This window comes from Eptesicus fuscus, chromosome 7 (assembly GCF_027574615.1).
Source record: "Eptesicus fuscus isolate TK198812 chromosome 7, DD_ASM_mEF_20220401, whole genome shotgun sequence".
Lineage (NCBI taxonomy): Eukaryota > Metazoa > Chordata > Mammalia > Chiroptera > Vespertilionidae > Eptesicus > Eptesicus fuscus.
In genome coordinates, this window is record NC_072479.1 from 81,016,807 (window position 1) to 81,036,449 (window position 19,643).

General features: G+C 40.0%; 1 protein-coding gene across 1 annotated transcript in view; it reads right to left on the reverse strand.

Moving 5' to 3' along the window:
- Window positions 1–7,513: 7,513 nt before the first annotated feature.
- The window catches only part of DERA (deoxyribose-phosphate aldolase), a 99,618-nt gene continuing 87,488 nt past the window's right edge, over window positions 7,514–19,643 (reverse strand). The window contains exons 7-9 of the mRNA XM_008140863.3: window positions 12,515–12,627; window positions 8,666–8,815; window positions 7,514–8,115 (exon numbers count right to left, since the gene is read on the reverse strand). Coding sequence (XP_008139085.2) covers window positions 8,059–8,115; window positions 8,666–8,815; window positions 12,515–12,627 — 320 coding nt within the window. The 3' untranslated portion in view covers window positions 7,514–8,058. The remainder of the gene's footprint in view (window positions 8,116–8,665; window positions 8,816–12,514; window positions 12,628–19,643) is intronic.

Consider the following 19,643-nt stretch of genomic DNA (forward strand, 5'->3'; position numbering starts at 1 on the left):
AAGTCACAACTCTATAAACTCAGAGGGCACACTGAATTCCAGGAAAAACTGATACAAAACATTCAACCCTATATCATGTTTCAGTAAAGTTACTGGAATTGAAAGGGGAAAAAAAAAATACCTGTTGTGCATTGGGACAAAAAGTTTAAGTCAAAATGTTACTTCCCACAGCAATGGTCAACATTCAAAGACATTGGAGAAACAGGAAATGAAGTGTGTGATCCGAGAATTATACCCAACCAAATAGTATAGAAAATGTAATGAAAGTAAGTATTTTTTGTGCTTGCGAAAACTCAGGGAATATCGCCCAAACCCTTCCTGAAGAAACTACTGTAAGCCACATTTTGAAAAGCAAAGAGGTGAATGGAGTACTAGTCCTCAGTGTCGACTTCATTTAACTATAGGCCTAAAACTAAAATGATTGTGGAGATTACGGTCACAGAACAAAATTACATGTTATAAACTCTAATGATGTAGAAATAATATAGCGAAGGTTTGGAGGGGAAGAGGACAGATGGTGGATAGTAACGTCAATATGCTGATTTTCTCATCTGGTAGAGCAGAGGATACAGAGATTATTGAAGCTGATAAATCATGTAATAGAGCTATAAGTACATTTCAAAGTCTAAAGAATATGGTATGAAAAATTATATAATCATCAAGAATAAGTTGAGCTTGGGAGGAAGATGAAGGGGAGGGCGTGTAGGGGGGAAACAATCTAATTTTATCATGATTCCTAGTAGGAAGTCAACAGATATATGTCTAGAGATATATTTAAGTATTTGAGGGAAGGTGCACTGTCATATATTTCTGGTTCGAGTAAGTGTAAGGACTTCATGGGACTTCTCAAGAGACCAGGGGTGACTGCAGAGTTCAGCTTTAGAGACTGACTGGAAGTGGAAATACAGCCAAGAGGCAATGAGTCCTTTTCTACCACAAAGTATTGATAAGGGGGGACTTATAACCTGATAGATAGAGCACCTGAATTAATCTGAAAATAATCATACTATTTTAAATCTTAGAACACATATACTTATGTGAATAGGGGGTTAAGTTTTTCTTACATTTCCTTTCCAAGACCTGTGCAAAGCGATTAAGGAAGTGATTCAGCTGTGAATCCAGCAAGCAGAACCAATAAGCATGATCAGACCGACCCACCAGGAGCCAAAACATCATCTCATCAACATCATCCCTTTACCTGAGGATTAAAGATAATAGCTGACATCTGTGAACCTCCAGGACTGCACGTAGCTGCATTCCATTCCCAGCCTCATCCTAGCCCCTTCCCCTTTATAATCCCGTCCCCTGCACCCTGCTGTAAGACAGGGTTTGAATGCTTGTAAGCACCCTGTCTTCTTAGTTGGCTGGCCTTCTCAATAAACACCTTGTATGATTCAACCCTGCCAACCCGAACCCACCTGGGGACTTCCGGGAATGGTATGAACGATCTCCCCAGTACCACCTTGCTATATTGTGGTTGACCACTAGCATGATTACTATGTGCCGCTTCTCCCAAGAAGGCCAAATGCACTTCCCAGCCTCCTCTACGAGTTAGGGTACAGGCATGTGACTGAGGCTCCAACAAAGCAGACAACCGCACAGGAGTGTGCTACCCTGGACAGCAGTGGAGGAACCCGTCTTTGGCCACTGTGGTCAAGGAGGGCTCCAGCTTTCAAGGGTGGCAAAGGGACAGATGGGGGTATCAAGTGCCCAGAGGTGGTAGCATTGGGTCTTCACTAGATCAGTTCCAAAAAAGGTTTGGGTGTTATTCCTAGCTGGCTGCCTCTGTGCCCAACCATCTCGCCTTCCTCTTCTGGAAGATACTCAATATGCTTTCAAAATAAATGTCTTTACTGCTTAAACTAGGAAGAGGGGAGTTGTTATTGCAATTAAGAACCATGCTTGCTCTGTGTCTGGCAGAACACATACTTAAAATAAAAATAAATAAATAAACAAACAAATAAATAAATAAGCCCAGCTGGAATGGCTCAGTGGTTGAGCACTGTCCTATGAACCAAGAGGTCATGGTTCAATTCCCGGTCAGGGCACATGCCTGGGTTGCAAGGCTCGGTCCCCAATGCCTGGTCAATGATTCTCTCTCATCATTGATTTCTCTCTCTCTCTCTCTCTCTCTCTCTCTCTCTCTCTCTCTCTCTCTCCCCATTCCTCTCTGAAATCAATAAAAATATATTTTTTAAAAAGAAAAAACAAAAACAAACGTAAAACATCCTTTTGTGTTAAAAAGGAAAAGGACCTAATGTTTTCCTTACCTGCCCCCCGCCCCACACTGCGAGCCTAAAGATCACTTACACAGTAGCTTCATATTAAGAAGCCAAGCATCTGAGGAAAGTCCCTTTCTTCCCTATAATATTTTATCTATCCTACCTAATAGAGTAATATGCAAATTGACCGTACCTTCGCTATGCCCACAATTGGCCAGGAGGTGCGGGGGGGCGGGACTCAGGGTGGCTGGGGTGGCTGATTGGGCCGGCAGGATGCTGAGCTCGCGTCGCCATGGCTGTGCTGTGGCACAGAAGGGGCCTCTGGGGCAGCGAGCCCACATCCTGCTGCCGACCATCAAAAGTGGGGAGCTGGGTGTCCGCTCCGGCACCAGCAGACAGACACCCAGCTCCCCCGTGATCGAAAGCGAAAGCGGGGCAGCTGGGTGTCTGTCCGCTCTGGCACCAGGCCAAAAGCCTCCACCGGAGGCTTTCGAAAGGCCTGGTGCACCAGCGGTCAGACACCAGCTTTCCCGCGATCGAAAGCGAAAGCGGGGAAGCTGGGTGTCTGTCCGCTCCAGCACCAGGCCAAAGCAGACACCCAGCTCCCCCGCGATTGAAAGCGGGGAGCTGTGTGTCCCCTCCGGCACCAGCGGACCCCCTGCCATCAAAAGCGGGGAGCAGGCTGCCAGCAGTGTCCACGGAGCGTGCTAGGCTTTGCGGGGCAGTGGATATGGCCTGGATGGCAGGTTAGGCCGAGGGGACCCTACATGTGCATGATTTAATCATGCACTGGGCCTCTAGTTTCAAATATAAATTAAAGAATGGGCTGTGTTAAAATAGGTCTTCGTTTTAAGTGCAATTATACCGGAATCACTAAAAGTTAAGGCATTCCAATAGGTAAAAATCACATACAGCTGACTATCTCGGCTTGCTGAAATCCCTTGGAAGATTTTGTGAATAATGATTCTAACCTCATCTAAAATGTTTATTCTGGGCTCCAAAGCTTGCTTTTAAGCCCAGAGTGTAATCAAGTTCACTGCCTACTGTGAAGGATTAAGGAATAATGTCATTTCCATTGTTCTGTCTCCCGTTCTTGGCTATGAAAAGTAACAAAATACACACCTCTATCCTGGAGTTTCATGATTAAGAAGTGCTGCCACTGGTGGGTTTTACCACTGAAAGAGGCATTTACCTTGAAATCTACGTGTTGAGTACTGGCTTTCCAATCAAGTGGTTTTCAAAGTGTGATTCCCGGGTCATAGCATTAATATCACATGGGAACTGCTTGGAAATGCAAATTCTTGGTTGGGCCCCATGGCCAATTTTCTGAATTGGAAACTCTGGGGGTAGGGCTGGAATTCTGTTTTATAAACTCTCCCAGTATTTCTCAGGTAAAATCGTTTGGGAACATAGGGAACTGCTTTCTTTGGCAGCACAACTACCACTGCAATCAAAGGATTTACTTCTGAGAAGGGAATAGCAAATGTACCTTTTTAGTAACACACTCCAGAGCATTAAAGGAATCTTCCCTAGAACTAACCTAACTTCACATGTAGCATAAGCTCATTTCTTCTTCTCTAGAAATACCGGACTCTTATCTACTAAGATCTAATGCAGAAGGACACTTTCCTGGAACCGTTAGATATCAAGTACCCTTCAATCTTCTCCCAGATCCCTTTACCTTTGTTTATAATGACTTTTTTAAACTCTTCATCATCCTCATCAAGCTCCAGAATAAAGTATAACCTCATTTTACTGTTCAAATGAATTACAACTTATTTCCTGTCACTGAACCATAGAAAATAATGCCACAAAACCTAGGCTTCTTCTATTCTACCTACGTTTTATAGTATAAGATGTACTTCTAAAAATTAAAAAAAAAAATCAAATTTTATGCCTGTTCTTTCTAGATACTCTGATTCCTCCTCCTCATCCCTGTTCTTCCTAAAAAAGTTTTAGTTCATCATAAGGTCACTAACTATTTCACATATATTGCATTAAACATTCGATTCTCATTTGTCCTATTAACTGAGAATTGACCAGATGGCTATTCCTCTGACTCTCTCTCCTGAGCAGGTTTTAGTTAATTAAAAATGATTATTTTTACTACATATTTTATATATCAGCCAGATGTTACCTGTGGTCATTTCTGGAAAGGATCATTTGGTGGTGGTTATAAAATATCGATGTTCCTTTGGGAGGCAAGACTCTTGCACATGATCAGGAAAACAATTGTAGGAATTGATTTCACTCAGACCTTTTTCATGGTGCCCAAATGGGCATACCGTTTCATTTCCTTAGAAAGTACAATCAAATCAAATTCTTTCTTCTATTTCTGCACTCTGGCACTATTTATGTTGTGTATAAAAAAAGTATCAAGTTGACAGAAGAAAAATTAATATTGGTCTCCCTGTGTACTAAAAAAGCAAGCTGATTTTTTCCAAAGAAACTGACGTGGTATTTCTACATTGGGTTTAAGACACGGATGTAGGACAGCAAACTGCTCTGCTCCATCAGGACAGACACTGTATCATGTTCTTGTGAGGATGCACTTCCAGGGAGATATATGAAATGGTTCCCACTTTGCATAGGTCTCCTCAGATGCTGTATTTCATACAAACTAATATGCCTACATTTCCCATTAATGCTTGAAATAATCCACAGTGAGGCAACAATATTACAATTATGAAATTGTTTTGCAATTACACATCATTTTCTCTCCATTTGTAGACAAACTAGAATCCAAACAAGCCCCCGTTTTCTTTTTTTTTTTTTTAAATCAACATTGAACTACCTTTTAAAAATATATATTCAGTTCTTGAGGTCACTAAAAATTCTGAAAGTCTAAGAAATGAAATTAACCACACCAGCATTTGGACTAGATTTAGATGACTGATTATCTCCAAACATCATTTAGAAGACTCCTAGAGGCAAAAGTGAGTCCTTTGAAAGTCTAAAGTTCACATGGGGACAAACATAATAGTGGGTATGGCAGGATTTATAATCAATTACGAAATGTTCAATTCCAAAGCCCTGGCTATGACCTGTAGAATATGTCATGGCGTGATGTGGATCTGCTTTCTCTGTGACTTTGCATAAGTGACTTCCCACTTTGAGTTTCTCTTCTCACGTAAAATAAATAAATAAATAAATAAATACATATGATAAAATTAGATAGTCCCTAGAGTCATTTTAAGCCTCTAAACTTTATGATTGGTTGTTTCACATTATCTTTAAAACCTAATATGCTTTATTCAACAATTGTGACAATTTTGGGGGAGGTTGCTTTTATGAACTTAGAAGCTTTAAACAACAACACAGCAAAACTCATTTTCTGGTTGCATAAAGCATCTGCTCCCAGTGTTCTCAAGCAGACAAATCTGCTTGTAGTAAATCACAATCACCTCAGAAATGACCTCTTCCTCTTATGTTTTCAAAGCAATCAACATTTACTGGGAGCTTCTATTAAAGTCATCCGTGTTATATTTGACTTCAAGAGCCAGGTAAGGGGCAGACATTTCTGATGAAGAGGCCAATAGTCCTTGGAATAAATTGTCCCCCAAAATACAAGATTATTTACCTTTAGAGCAGGCCATGCTCATCAGCCTCGAATAGGTCTGAGGGACTCACCAGTCTTAATTTCCTGTGTGAATCTATAATTGTCCGCAGAGGTCAATTTCCGTGGATGTCTCATATAAATTAGAATTGAAGATAATGATGCCTGTTCACTTGATCAACTAAAGTGACCAGCTGGGTTTAATGGGAGGAAAACAGAAACCCCTGTGAAATGGGAATAGCTTCAAAGGTGATAGAGTGTAATTATTTTCTGCCGTTTCTTCTCCAAAGGTGACTCACCTTTGTGCTGGGGGACACCTGGGCCAGCCTGTTATGAAGGTGGAAGTGGCATTCAGAGTCACTGACCACGTCCAAAGACATAAGTCAAAAGCCAGCTTTCTGCTAAGGTGTTGGGGGAAAGCAGGATTACTTCTCTGTACTTATTTTAGTCGTTTCATTTACAGTTAGAGAGGTGCTTTGAGGGACTTGCCTAATTGACTCCTGAGAGGCAAATTCTAACTTAGATTGCTTCAATAAACTTTTTCTCTTTATAGCCATAAAGCATCTTCTTGGATTTGTTATAGTTTATCCTTAGGGTATTGTAATGTTAGGGCTGAAAGCACCTTGATATCACCTGCCTCTATCCTTTTATTTTACAGATAAAGAAACTGAGGTCCAGAAATGTGAACCTACTGGGCCAAGGTCACAAGGCTAGACAGAGGAAGGGGCTGGGCCAGGATCCGGCAGATGAGAGTCACAACTGCAACTGACTCCCAGTCCAGGGTTTCTCATTCATGAGTAGCTAGAGATTTGCTCAGGAAGGAGAAGACTCCACAAAGATCATCATTAAAAAAAAAAAAAAAAATAGGGGCAAGATTGGATAAATGGTGATGGGAAAAATAAAAACTTTTTTAAAATGAGCAATGCCCTGAAGTGTCTCAATACTGTGTCTGAGTACCTGATTCATAGTGTGAACTAAGTAAATGTCCATTTGGAAACGACATCAGTTTCCTGGTGCAGTTTTAGATTGAAAATTACTATCAATTAATTGTATCAAAATAAATTATTTTAAATATTTGAAAAAGGAGAAAACACAGGTTGTATAATGTGGTAAAGGTGCTAGCAAGCAAAACAGGTGGAGGTATGAAGTTGGGAGAGAGCTGGGCAAAGGAACCAGCTGACTAAAACAGAGACTATCATCCCGCACAGCTGACAGTGAGCTGCTTGAGTGCCTGGGTGTGCTGAGGGACAGTTCCACACGGGAGTGACTGCACAGGCTCGGGAGCCAGACTGTCGGCTCGATTCTTCACTGCTCATTTTTAAGCTCTGTGACTTTTGGCAAGTTACTTAAACTCTCAGTGCCTCAGCCCCGAATATGAATAAAAGGATGATAATACCAGTATTCATTCTTGTAAGGATTCAAAACCTTAATGTAGTTACATAACAGTTAGAGAGATTAAATTACGGATTAAGTAAATTGAAATATGTAAAGAATTTAGCACTGAGTGTTATGTTAGTGTCTGCTGTTTTACCCCTACTCACTGTACTAGTAAATCTTAAGTTTCAGTATATAGACATAAGTTGTACTCATTAATAATGGACTGCGGTGCTTCACCTGAGATAAGTACCCCTGGACTCTAGATTCAGGATTCAGAACGTCATTGATAAAACTTCTTTGTATGTTTCATGGTTTCATTTTTGCAATGTGTATGGTGACAACTTAAAGTTAAAAAAAATAAACAACTACAGGGATTTTTTAATTATTATTTAAAAAATTCAATGACATCCGTAGTTTCACATTGCAATGACAGGCATTTCATTAACAAAACAATTAATAAAAGAGCATATCTGTTGCAAAAATTAAAGATGGATTTTCATGGCAGGAAGTTAGTGCCGAGTCAGTGCCTCCTGGGTTGTTGGAGGGGAGCAGCAGGTCAGTTTCTTCTGCACGTTTCTTGGGCACTTTAACATTTTTTTCCTTAGAATTTAATGTTGTCAAAGTTGTCATTAACATGATACTCAGAGTTTTAAAGAGAAAACCTTCACACAATTAACAGTGCAGATCTAGTCACTGAAGAGCATTTCAGATGTGCCTGAAATGAGTTCCATGTGTGGACTGGCTGGCATTTTTCTTTCATTCTTTGAATTAAATTCAATGGAAATTTTAAGGGGAAAAAGTTAGTTACCTAGTCCCTCATTTTTTAATTAAGTAATTTTCCTAATTAGGTAGAGAAATGATTTTTAAACGTTGTGAAAAACTTTGCTGGAATCCGTTGCGGGTTTAACACATTGGAAGATCATGATAAGCTGCATATCTTCCAGTCACGTGATGATAAATCTATGAGGGAAGCAGTTTTTTAAATTAATAATTATTATACCATTAAACGTATTAATTAATAATCATACTATTATACAATAATTAATTATTTTAATTAACACTTCATTATAAAGCCTCATTATTCTGCACTTCAGCAAAACCTCCATCCAACCTACTTCAGGGGAAGTTTTGCTTGGAAGAAGGCAGAGTTTGGGTATGATGACATACATCAGATGAGTTTTGTTTTGTTTTGAAATATATTTATATTGATTTCAGAGAGGAAGTGGGAGGGAAAGAGAGATAGAAACATCAATGATGAGAGAGAATCATTGATCGGCTGCCTCCTGCACACCCCACACTGGGGATCAAGCCCGCAACCCGGGCATGTGCCCTGACCAGGAATTGAACCGTGCCTCCTGGATCATAGGTCAATGTTCAATCACTGAGCCATGCCGGCCGGGCAAGTCAAATGAGTTTTCATCTCTAGTTCTCACAGCCCTATAGGTGACTTTTCATTTCTCTCTCAAAAACACTTAGCAGTTTGTTCCAAGGACAATGGGTTACTACTCACCTGCCTCTCAATGTCGGAAAGCAGAGCGCTGGCGCCGATCCGAAAGAGCTCTGGCTTCAGCCACTCATCTCCTAGCTCCTCCTTTATGAGGGAGAGCCAGGCGAGGGAATCCTTTGCAGTGCGGATGCCTCCTGCCGGCTTAAAGCCTACCTACAAGGGAAGGTGGGAAAGACAAGGTTTATTGTCACTGGGTTACTTTTAAAAATGCTACTGCATTAATACAGGTCTCAATTCTCTCGCTCTCTTTTATTAGTCTATTCCAGTTAACCCAACAAAAGAGCTTAGATGACTGACTCATGCCCATTCACACTACAAAATGACTTTTCCAAGACTATTTCCAAGACTAATGAGAAGAATGTGCTTCTGAGGAGGCACTAATGAGAGTTAATAACCCTCATTAACATTGCACTTATTGGAAAGTCATAAACCTCAACCACCTAGACTATAGCTGTGAACCTGGGATAAGCAAGAAAGTGTCAATAAATAGGGAAACATATCACAAAAGCCCACTCATTCTACATTTCTGCTAGTAAGCCTGGACAGACGCCTTTCAGCCCTTCATCTTGAGGTGCAGAAGACACACGTGTGTCTCTAAGACAAGAGCAAACCAGAGAGCCCACACTCACCACACTGGCAGCAATCAGCAAGGAGCGCTGGCAGTTGTTTTAATCAGCTTAAACTGCAGGGACGTTTCCCCCTGAGTTGTAAGTAGACAGTTATATAAAGCAGCCAGACTCATTCAAGAAGCACAGCAGAAAAAGACAGTGGAGGGGCTCTTCGCACTTCAGTAGTCTTTGAAGGTGCCCATAAAACAGCACCATTTAGCCAATAACTGATGTTTGCAAATGATGTCCCTGAGCCCACTGGAAAAGGACAAATGTGCTCTACACACAGTAAAACCTGCTTATCTGGATTCACCTGTCTCAAGACTAGACTATCCAGTAGAGTAGAGACTCTCCAGACAGGAGCAATCAAGAAAACACCCGCTGGCCCGAGTACTAACTCATGCACTTGACAACTCGGAGTTGTGGTTTCCTAGGCACACCAGCAGCGGTGACAGCTAACAGAATATTAGAGAAGGGAAGCAGTAATAAATGAACCCAAGCTAGAAACCTCGTAGTTCACCAGGACTCCACCGTTTTCCTCACCACACCACACCCAACCGATCAACCGCCAGGTCCTGCCAATCCTACCCTCTTCACTTCTCTATGCCCCCTGTGCACACTTTCCTATCTACTCTCACTTTCACTGCTTTCGTTTTGACCCTCATCACTTCTCACAAGGAATATCAGTAAAGGTCTCCCAACTGGTTTCCGTGCCTCAATCACACACGTCGAACAGCTAAGCAGCAGCTGTGTAGAGATTCTAACCACACCTGCCTATTGCTCTGGAACCCAAGTGACTCTATAAGAGTGGGGGGAGTTGAGGGAAGTGGGGCAGGCAAGTGGGATGGGGTTATTTATTAAAAAGAGGCAAAAAAAATCTATTAGCTGATATTAGCATACATGTTAATCACAGGAGCACTGCTATCCATGAGGCAGTGCTGCCTATAGATTTTCCTACATGGTTCAGTTGTGTCAGCAAGTCTGCTTGGCAATGCTTCTGAAGACAGGTTCTAGCATAAGTCTGCACCTTTTATAAGGCAGAGAACATGGAAAAGATAAATCTGCAATGAAATCAGTTATGAAATATGAAACCTCTGCTTCTCAGGAGTGGCACTAAGCACGGTCTGGAAGGCGGCTGATCCCATTTCAAAACTCCCCTTAAATCAATGATGTAGAAACTTTACAGTCTAAGGGCTGCCCAGGCAACCTGTCAACAACCCGAAAGGATGCACCTGATTTGCAAGGCACACATACAAGCACCTCTGTGTGAAACCAACTGTGATGAAAACGAATACAGTTTACCTTATCCCTGTCCCTACATAGTAAGGACTCAATGAATGTTTGTTGAGTCTAAAACAGGACTGGGTTCCCAATGGAGAGTTTTAGTCCCAACTATGGAGCTTATGAAACGTGGACATGCCTGAGGACTCCCCCTGACGCAGCACTGCAGGGATGCGTGCCCAGGCCTCTACAAGTAGAAAAAGCTTCCCATCTATGTGGCTGTTATTGGGCTGAGAAAAAGAAGTGCTGATCTAGTAAGTGTTGGGCCCACTCACTCAAATGGGGGAGGGGGCGTAAAGATAGAGTTATCTCATTTCTAGAGCTTTAAATTTTTAAATTTGGATCACTACAGAAAGGCAACCAAGTAGAGGTTATTCAAGTTGGGTCAACTTTCATATGTAGGTCACAGTTGTTACTTAACCTATTTTGTACTTTTTTAAGATATGAAGTTATTCTTTTATATACGTGTATATAGTAAAGGCCCGATGCACGAAATTTGTGCAAGGGGCTCGGCCCTCGCAGCCCCAGCTTCATCCGGAAGGTCGCCAGTCAGGTCTAGTTAGCATATTATGCTTTTATTATTATAGATTATTAGAGATATATTAATTGATTTTAGAGAGGAAAGGAGGAGAAAAAGATAGAAACATCAATGATGAGAGAGAATCATTGATTAGATGCCTCCTGCACACCCCACACTGGGGACTGAGCCCACAACCCGGGCATGTGCCTTGACCGGGAACTGAACCGGGACCTCCTGGTTCATAGGTTGGCGATCAACCACTGAGTCACACCGGCCGGGCAAGATATGAAGTTATTCCGAAGGAGAAAATTCTGGAAGGAGTAATTGCTTCTCAAACTCAGTACATTCTCAAAAAGGTCTCCGATTCCAAAATAAATGGAAGCTACAGCCACATATAAAGTCATCACATCCAGTTGGCAAAGGATTAAAGATCTTTTTAGGGGTTTCTATTCGGCAGAAATCACGAGATTGGTTTTACAGGATGTCTTCTGAGGAAGGGAAAGTCTCATTAAAAAAAAAATTATCGTTCTTTCCAAGGATGTAAAAAAAATTCCTTTGAGATAATTTGCAACTAAACAAGCAACTTGAAGTGAAAAGAAAAATGCAAACTCATTTTAAAAAACACCTCATACGCATTTTTTCTTTTAACTTCATGTTTCAAAAAATATGTATTATTTTTCGAAAAGCTGACAAAAGCTAGCATATACCCTCCTCAGCTTAACAGCCTTCCAAAGAGCACATCTAACTGCCATAAAACGCAAAAATGGATATTTAATTCAAGAGCTATATAACGTCTAGCTACCTTTTCCCTGCTGTTTCACAGCATTTCATTATTTTGTTTAATAAGTTCATCTCCTCAAGAATTTTCTCTTCACCTCATATTATTAAAAGTAATAAGTTTTTCTGGACCGGGGGTTTCCCAACAGAAAAACCAATTTATGTGTGTCCTTCAATAATGACAGGAAAAGATTATTTCCCATTATATTGCATACTTTTCATATCACCACCACAGCTTATCATTCAATAAATGTTACTCTGCAATTCTTTCCATTCCTCAAGGAAGTTTAATTTCTGCATTAACCTGTTTTCTCTGGCCAACACCTTACCAGAAAGCCTCTGTGTTGCAGCAGAATTAGTTCGTTAAAGAACCCATTTAGGAATTTCTTGTCAGTGATAAAATTGTCTTCGGTTAAGAAAAGGACATAAAGTAAGTTTACATCTTGATCACACATACTTACTCCCACACTCACACTCACTTTCTGTTCCCTGCACATGTTTCTCCGGGCATGTGTTCTTTTGTAATGAAAAGTAAATTAAACATTTATCTTAATAAGGGTAACTCATTCACACCTTCTGCATACGAAGACAGTTATCGTGGCTGTAACACGTATTATAAATAGCATTAGCTTTGCTCTGAAGGAAGATGTGCTGGCAATAGCATACCTTGTTTCCAGTTTTCCAGAAGAAATCTCTAATGGCCCGTAGCATTACTATAGCTACCGGGAAGGTGGCATTTACTGTTTCTTTTCCAGTAGAAGTCTTAATAAAATCTGAACCTAAAACACAAGGCAGAAACACTGCGTGTCAATTTAAACACTTATTTTTTACACTTTTGAGTCAGTGGAAGAAAGGAGTTGTGTAAATTTCTTTTCCCGAAGAACACAACTTTTTTCAAGAATTAGTTGAAAAACTAAAAAATATGTATCTCTTTAAAATAATTATTTCCATGCTCTTTTTTCTCCTTACTATAAAATGAATTACATTAAGCACCAAATGAATTCTTGCGAACCCCCGGGGCCCTTGCCTCTATATTTCCATATCACCAATTAAAATCAAGTTGGTTTATTTAATGCATAACTGAGATGAATAAAACAATTTTATTCCCTGTACTTAGCATCATATAACACTTTACTACAAAAATGGATTGCCAACTCATTTTCCCCTCATTTCCGTATGCTTGATAGAAAGCACACAGAACAGCTGTGACAACACAAGATGAATCACCAATAGCTGATTTCCACTGTGTTGTTTGTTAATAAATGCACTGTCTTCCAACCAGATTAGGGTTTTTATGAAAATCCTATGTTAGTTCATAACTCGCAAATATTTTAAATGACTTCTTGTCTCTGAAATATATCTTCTACCTATTGGTGCAGTTTAACAGAATAACATAAAGAGACAAAGAAACGATAATAACAGTTAAGATTCACCAAGGGCGATGCACCATGCACTATTCTAGGTGCTCTGAAAGTATTAACTCAGTTAATCCTCATGACAGCTGTAAACGTTAGGTACTAAAATGATCCACTTTTTTTTTTTTTTTGAGAGAGAGAGAGAGAGAGAGAGAGAGAGAGAGAGAGAGAGAGAGAGAAACATTGATCGGTTGCCTCAGTTGCCTCCCATACACTCCCCGACTGGGGATCGAACCAGCGGCCTTTCGGTGCATGGGACAATGCTCAACCAACTGAGCCACTCTGGCCAGGGCAAATGATCACCATTTTTAAAGAGGAAATTGAAGCACATAATGTTAAGTAACTTGCTTGAGGTTACATAGTAAGCAGAGGAGATAGAATTTTAACCAAAGCAATATAGCTTACCCAATATGCTACAGTGTCTCCAAGAAACTTACTTAGTTCACACAGACATATAGCCAAATAGAGATCCTGTCTTCCATGTGGTTACCTATTCTTGAAATACTCAAAGTGTGGATAACAGACCAGCAGCATGGGTACCCTCAGGGCACCTGTCAAAAGTGCAGACTTCTCAGGCCCTACACTAGACCAACTGAATCTAAATCTGAATATCAGCGAGGTCCCTACGTGATTCCTGTGCACATTTACAGCCCTAGCCCATTGAATCCATGGATCCATAGGTAAGGCAAATCTCAGAGAATCTCTCATGGTCTATCAAAAAAATGGTCGATGGAAGTGGAGGGAAAAAAGTGGCCAAAACTTTCCTCTCTGGTTTCCATTGGAAAAGATACATCCACAACTATTGTGTGTATGGAAAGGTTCAAAATGATATGTCTTTAGCAGGTGCACTGTGTGTAAAGCACTGTGAAAAGTATAAAAAAAAAAAAATCCACACCCTTACCCTCGAAGCCACATACATTCTACATGCAAGTGGAGGTGAAACCTAGTCCTGTGTAATCACGTGATGAGCTAGAAGTCAGCAGATCTGGTTTCCAGCTCTAGCTCTGAAATTTACCTTCAAATTCCATCTCCTAATCTCACTCATTTTTAAAATATATTTTTATTGATTTCATAGAGGAAGGGAGAGGGAGAGAGAAATAGAAACATCAAAGATGTGAGAGAAACATTGATCTGCTGCCTCCTGCACGCCCCCCACCAGGGATCGAGCCTGCAACCTGGGCATGTGCCCTGACCAGGAATCTAACTGTGACCTCCAGGTTCATGAGTCGATGCTCAACCCTGAGCCACATCAGCTGGGGCCTAATCTCTCTTGTTTGTAAAATAGATCTGAAAATTCTTACTGGCTTCATAGTGCTATTTGAGGAATCAAAAGACACAGTCTTATGTGAAAGCACTCTGAAAACTGTTAAGCGTTATACACATGCGAACGGAGCTAAGACCTAGGTAGGGTTGCAGTCTAGAAACACCATAGGAATTCCGACATATTGGAACAGGTCACTGGAAGCCGTCTTTTCTTTGGGTCTGGAGGCAGGCCCACGTGGGAAAAATGGAGACATAATTGCCATGCATGCATTCATTCAGCAAATATTGACTAAGTGCTTACTGTGCTCTAGAGTCTAGACTCTTCTAGATGCTGAGAATAAACCACTAAACAAAGTTCCTGCCCTTGTGATAATTTCTGGAAGAGGAAGACAATAAGCTTAAATATATAACAACAGCCAGTGCCGTGAAACAAATAAGCAATGTAACAGGAGAGAGTGATGGATTTGGGGAGAGATGCTATATTTAAATAGAGTCCTCATAAAAGCATCTCTGATGAGTGAAAAGAGCCTCACAAGAAGGAAACCAGCATCTGCCTTCCTCTTCACATTGCCTTCTCTCCCCTGTGTGAGCTTAAGCTTCCTCTGCCTCTCTCTTACAAGAACATGTGTGATGGTATTTAGGGACCACCCAGATAATCCAGAACAATCACTTCAACTCAGTGTCCTTAATTTAACCACATCAGCAAAATCCTTTTTTCCCAAAAATAAGCTAGTATTCACAGGTTCTGGGGATTAGGATGTGGACATATGTTTGGGAGCCATTATCAGCTTACCACACTTCCCAATCTTATACCTTTTATCCCATTTTCTTGTCTTATTGCATCTGGTAGGACTTCCAGGACAATGCTGAACAGGAGTTGTGTGAGAGAACAGCCTTCCTTGTTCTTCAGGAGAACTTAGGGGGAAAGTATCTAGTTTCTCATCATAAGTATGTTAGATGAAGTATGTTCATTATCAAGCTGAGGATGTTCCCCTCTATTCCAAGTTTGCTGAGAATTTTTATTATGAATCGGTGTTGAAATTTATCAAATGCCTAATCTGTATCAACTATATGATCACATGACTTTTCTTTCTTACATTATTGATACAGTGGATTACATTATATCAAGCCAGCCTTGAATCTCTATAAAGTAAATCCCATTTGGTTGTGGTGTATAATTACTTTTATACATTGTTGGCCGCATTTTACTAATATGTTGTTGAAGATGTTTGCATCTATGTTCATGAGTGATATCCTATCTAATAAAAGAGTAATATGCAAATTGACCATCACTCCAACACACAAGATGGCTGCCCCCATGTGGACACAAGATAGCCACCACAAGATGGCCAGCAGGGGAGGGCAGTTGGGAGGGATCAGGCCAGCAGGGGAGGGCAGTTGGGGGTGACCAGGCCTGCAGGGGAGGGCAGTTAGGGGCAATCAGGCTGGCAGGGGAGCAGTTAGGCATCAATCAAGCTGGCAGGGGAGTGGTTAGGTGGTGATCAGATTGGCAGGCAGAAGCGGTTAGGGGCAACCAGGAAGGCAGGCAGGCGAGCAGTTGGGAGCCAGCAGTCCTGGGTTGTGAGAGGGATGTCCGACTGCCCGTTTAGGCCCAAATGGGCAGTCGGACATCCCTCGAGGGGTCCCAGATTGGAGAGGGTGCAGGCTGGGCTGAGGGACACACACACCCCCATGCACGAATTTCATGCACTGGGCCTCTAGTTGATCTATAGTTTTCCTTTCTTGTAATGCCTTTATCTGGATTTGATATTAGGTTAATGATGGTCTCACAGTCTCTCTCTATTATTTTCTGGAAGAGACTGTAGAGAATTGGTATTTCTTCCTTAAATGTTTGGTAGAATTCACCAGTGAAATCATCTAGAGCTGAATTTCATTTTTGTAAGGTTATTATTATCTTTATTTGTAAGGTTATATTATTTTTATTTATTATTTTTATTTAAATATTGATTTTAGACCATCCTATTTTTTAACAATTTATAAAGTTATTAAATAAATAATTTTAAAACATTCTATAGTTTAAATATTTTATAAAATAGATTAAAATTAAAATAATTTCTTCAATAGTTATAGATTTATTCAGACATTTTCTCTTTTTGTGAGTTTTGGTTGTTTATGTCTTTTATCTATTTAATCTAAGTTATTTAATTGTGGGCACACAGTATTCCTTTATTATTGTTTTAATGTTCGTAGGAAGAGTAATGATACTCCTTTCATTTATAATATTAATTTATGTCTTTTATCTTTTATTCTTCAGTAGTCTGTCTAGAAGTTTATCAATTTTATTGATTTTTTTTAAAAAAAAACAGCTTTTAGGGTTTTTTAATTTTCTCTGTTGTTTTGTTTTCAATTTCATTGATTTCTGCTCTGATTTTTATTTCTTTTGTTCTGCTTGCCTTAGGCTTGCATTGTTGTTCTTTCTCTATTTTCCAAAGATAGAAGGCTGAGATTATTGATTTTAGACCATTCTTTTTTTTAATATATATACCTAATGTTATAAATTTCTCTCTAGGCAATGTTTTTGCATTGTAGAGTCTGCTTTTTTGACAATCTTCTTTTCATTGCTAGATTTAGACCATTATCATTTAAAGCTATTGTTGATTTAGTTGAATTAATATCTACAATGTTTATCAATTTTCAATTTATTGTGTTTTTATCTTTATTAAATTTTACAACTTTTTTTCTGACTGCTCTAGCTATAGTTGAACATTTTATATAATCCCATTTTATGTCCTCGCAGCATATCAGTTAAATTTCTTTTGTACATTTTTTTATTGGTTGTCTTAGAGTTTCCAATATACATTTTTAACAATCTAAGTCTACCTTCAAATAACACTGTACCACCACACAGGTATTTCAGGTACCTTTTAACAAAATATTCCTAATTCCTCCCTTCTGTCCCTTAGAATATTGCTGTCATTCATTTCACTCATCTATTTAGTATACTTACACAATACATTGTTACTGTTAATACTTTAAAGTTTTAATCTTTTAGATCAATTGAAAGAGAAAAATTATTTTTACTCTTCATTTATTCTTTCTCTGACATTCTTCATGTTTTAATATAGATTGGCGTTTCTGATTTACATCATTGTCCTACTCCTAACATTTCTCATAGGGCAGATCTGCCGGCAACAAATTCCCTCAGTTTTTGTATGTCGGAGCTCCTTCACTTTTAAAGGATAATCTCACTGGACATAGATTTCTAGGTTGGTGAGGGTTTTCCTCTCTCAATACTTTAAGTATTTCACTCTACTCACTTCTTGCTGACATGGTTTCTGATAAGAAGACCACTGTAATTATTTCCATTTTTATCTATAGGTAAAGTATTTTCTTTCTGTTTTTTAATTCAAGATCTTTTATTTGCCCTTGGTTTTTGTCCATTTGAATATGATATATTTCATTGTAATTTTTAAAAATATTTATCCTGCCGAAACCGGTTTGGCTCAGTGGATAGAGCGTCGGCCTGCGGACTCAAGGGTCCCAGGTTCGATTCAGGTCAAGGGCATGTACCTTGGTTGCGGGCACATCCCCAGTGGGGGGTGTGCAGGAAGCAGCTGATCGATGTTTCTCTCTCATCGATGTTTCTAACTCTCTATCCCTCTCTCTTCCTCTCTGTAAAAAATCAATAAAATATATTTTAAAATATTTATCCTGCTAGGTGTTCTCAACTTCCTGGATCTGTGGTTTGGCATCTGTCATTAATTTTGGAAAATTCTTGACCATTACTACTTCAAATATGTTGTCTGCTCCATTTCTTAATTTTCTTCTTGTATTCCAATTACACATATGTCACACCTTTTGAAATTGTCCCAAAACTTTTAGAAACTCTGTTCTGTATTTTTCAGCCTTTTTTTTTTTTCTTTCTCTCCTTATATTTCACTTTATGGGGCTTCCCTTGACCTATCTTCATGGTCGCATGGTTCTTTCCACAGTCTACTGGTGAGCCCGTCTACTAATGGGCTCAGTCCTGCCCACTGATGAGCCCATAAGGAATTCTTCATTTTTGTTCGTGTTTTTGATTTCCAGCATTTCCTTTCGATTATTTCTTAAGAGTTTCCATCACTCTGCTTACATTGCCTTTCATTTGCTCATGCTATTTTTTTCACTAACATAACATACTAATCATAGCTATTTTAAATTTCTCTTTCTGATAATTCCAACTTCTCTTTTACATTTGAATCTGATTGTAATGCTTGCTTTGTCTCTAAAGATTGTGGGGGTTTTTGTAGTGTGTGTGTTTTGTTGTTGTTAATCCTCACCTAAGGATATTTTTCCATTGATTTTCAGAGAAAGTGGAAGGGAGAGGGAGAGACAGAGAGAAACATTGTTGTGAGAGAGACACATCATTAGGTTGCCTCTGGCACATGCTCTGACTAGGACTGGGGATCAAACCTGCAACAGAAGTACGTGCCTTTGACTGAGGGCCAATGCTCTATCCACTGAGCCAAACCAGCTAGAGCCAGACTGTACTTTTTCTTGCCTTTTAGCATCTCTTATAATTTTAGATGAAAGCTTGACATGACATATTGGGTAATAGGATACAACTATTATATAAACAGGCCTTTGGTATAAGATTTTATGTTAATTTGGCTAGGAGTTGGGCTGTGCTTAATGTTTGCTGTAGCCATAGGTACCAGAGTATTTAAATCCTATAGTATCTTTGTTTTCTTCTTTCCTGCTTACTTAGGGCTTCCTAAGCACTCCTCCTCAGATAGTCTATGTTTTTTCATTTAGCTCTGTCACTGTAATCCACAGGATTATTGGAGCCCCATTACTGTGATAGTAATGTATGGGGGAGAGAAAATCCAATATATAAAAGCCTAATATGCAAATTGTCCCTTTGGGAGTTCAACAGGGAGTTCAACCTCTTGCTATTACATGCACTGACCACCAGGGGGCAGCGCGAAACATGGCAGGCATCAGCAACGCGGCTCTGGCAGCAGGCAGCAGTGGAAGCACTGCCGGCCCCGATGGGCCCCAACGAGAGCGGGACTGTGATGGGATGGTGGAGCAGGAGAGTGGGCGGTGCCAGGCCAAGGCAGGTGCAAGCGGGGGCCTGATTGCACCGCCAATCACCCCGCACATGGCGACCAACA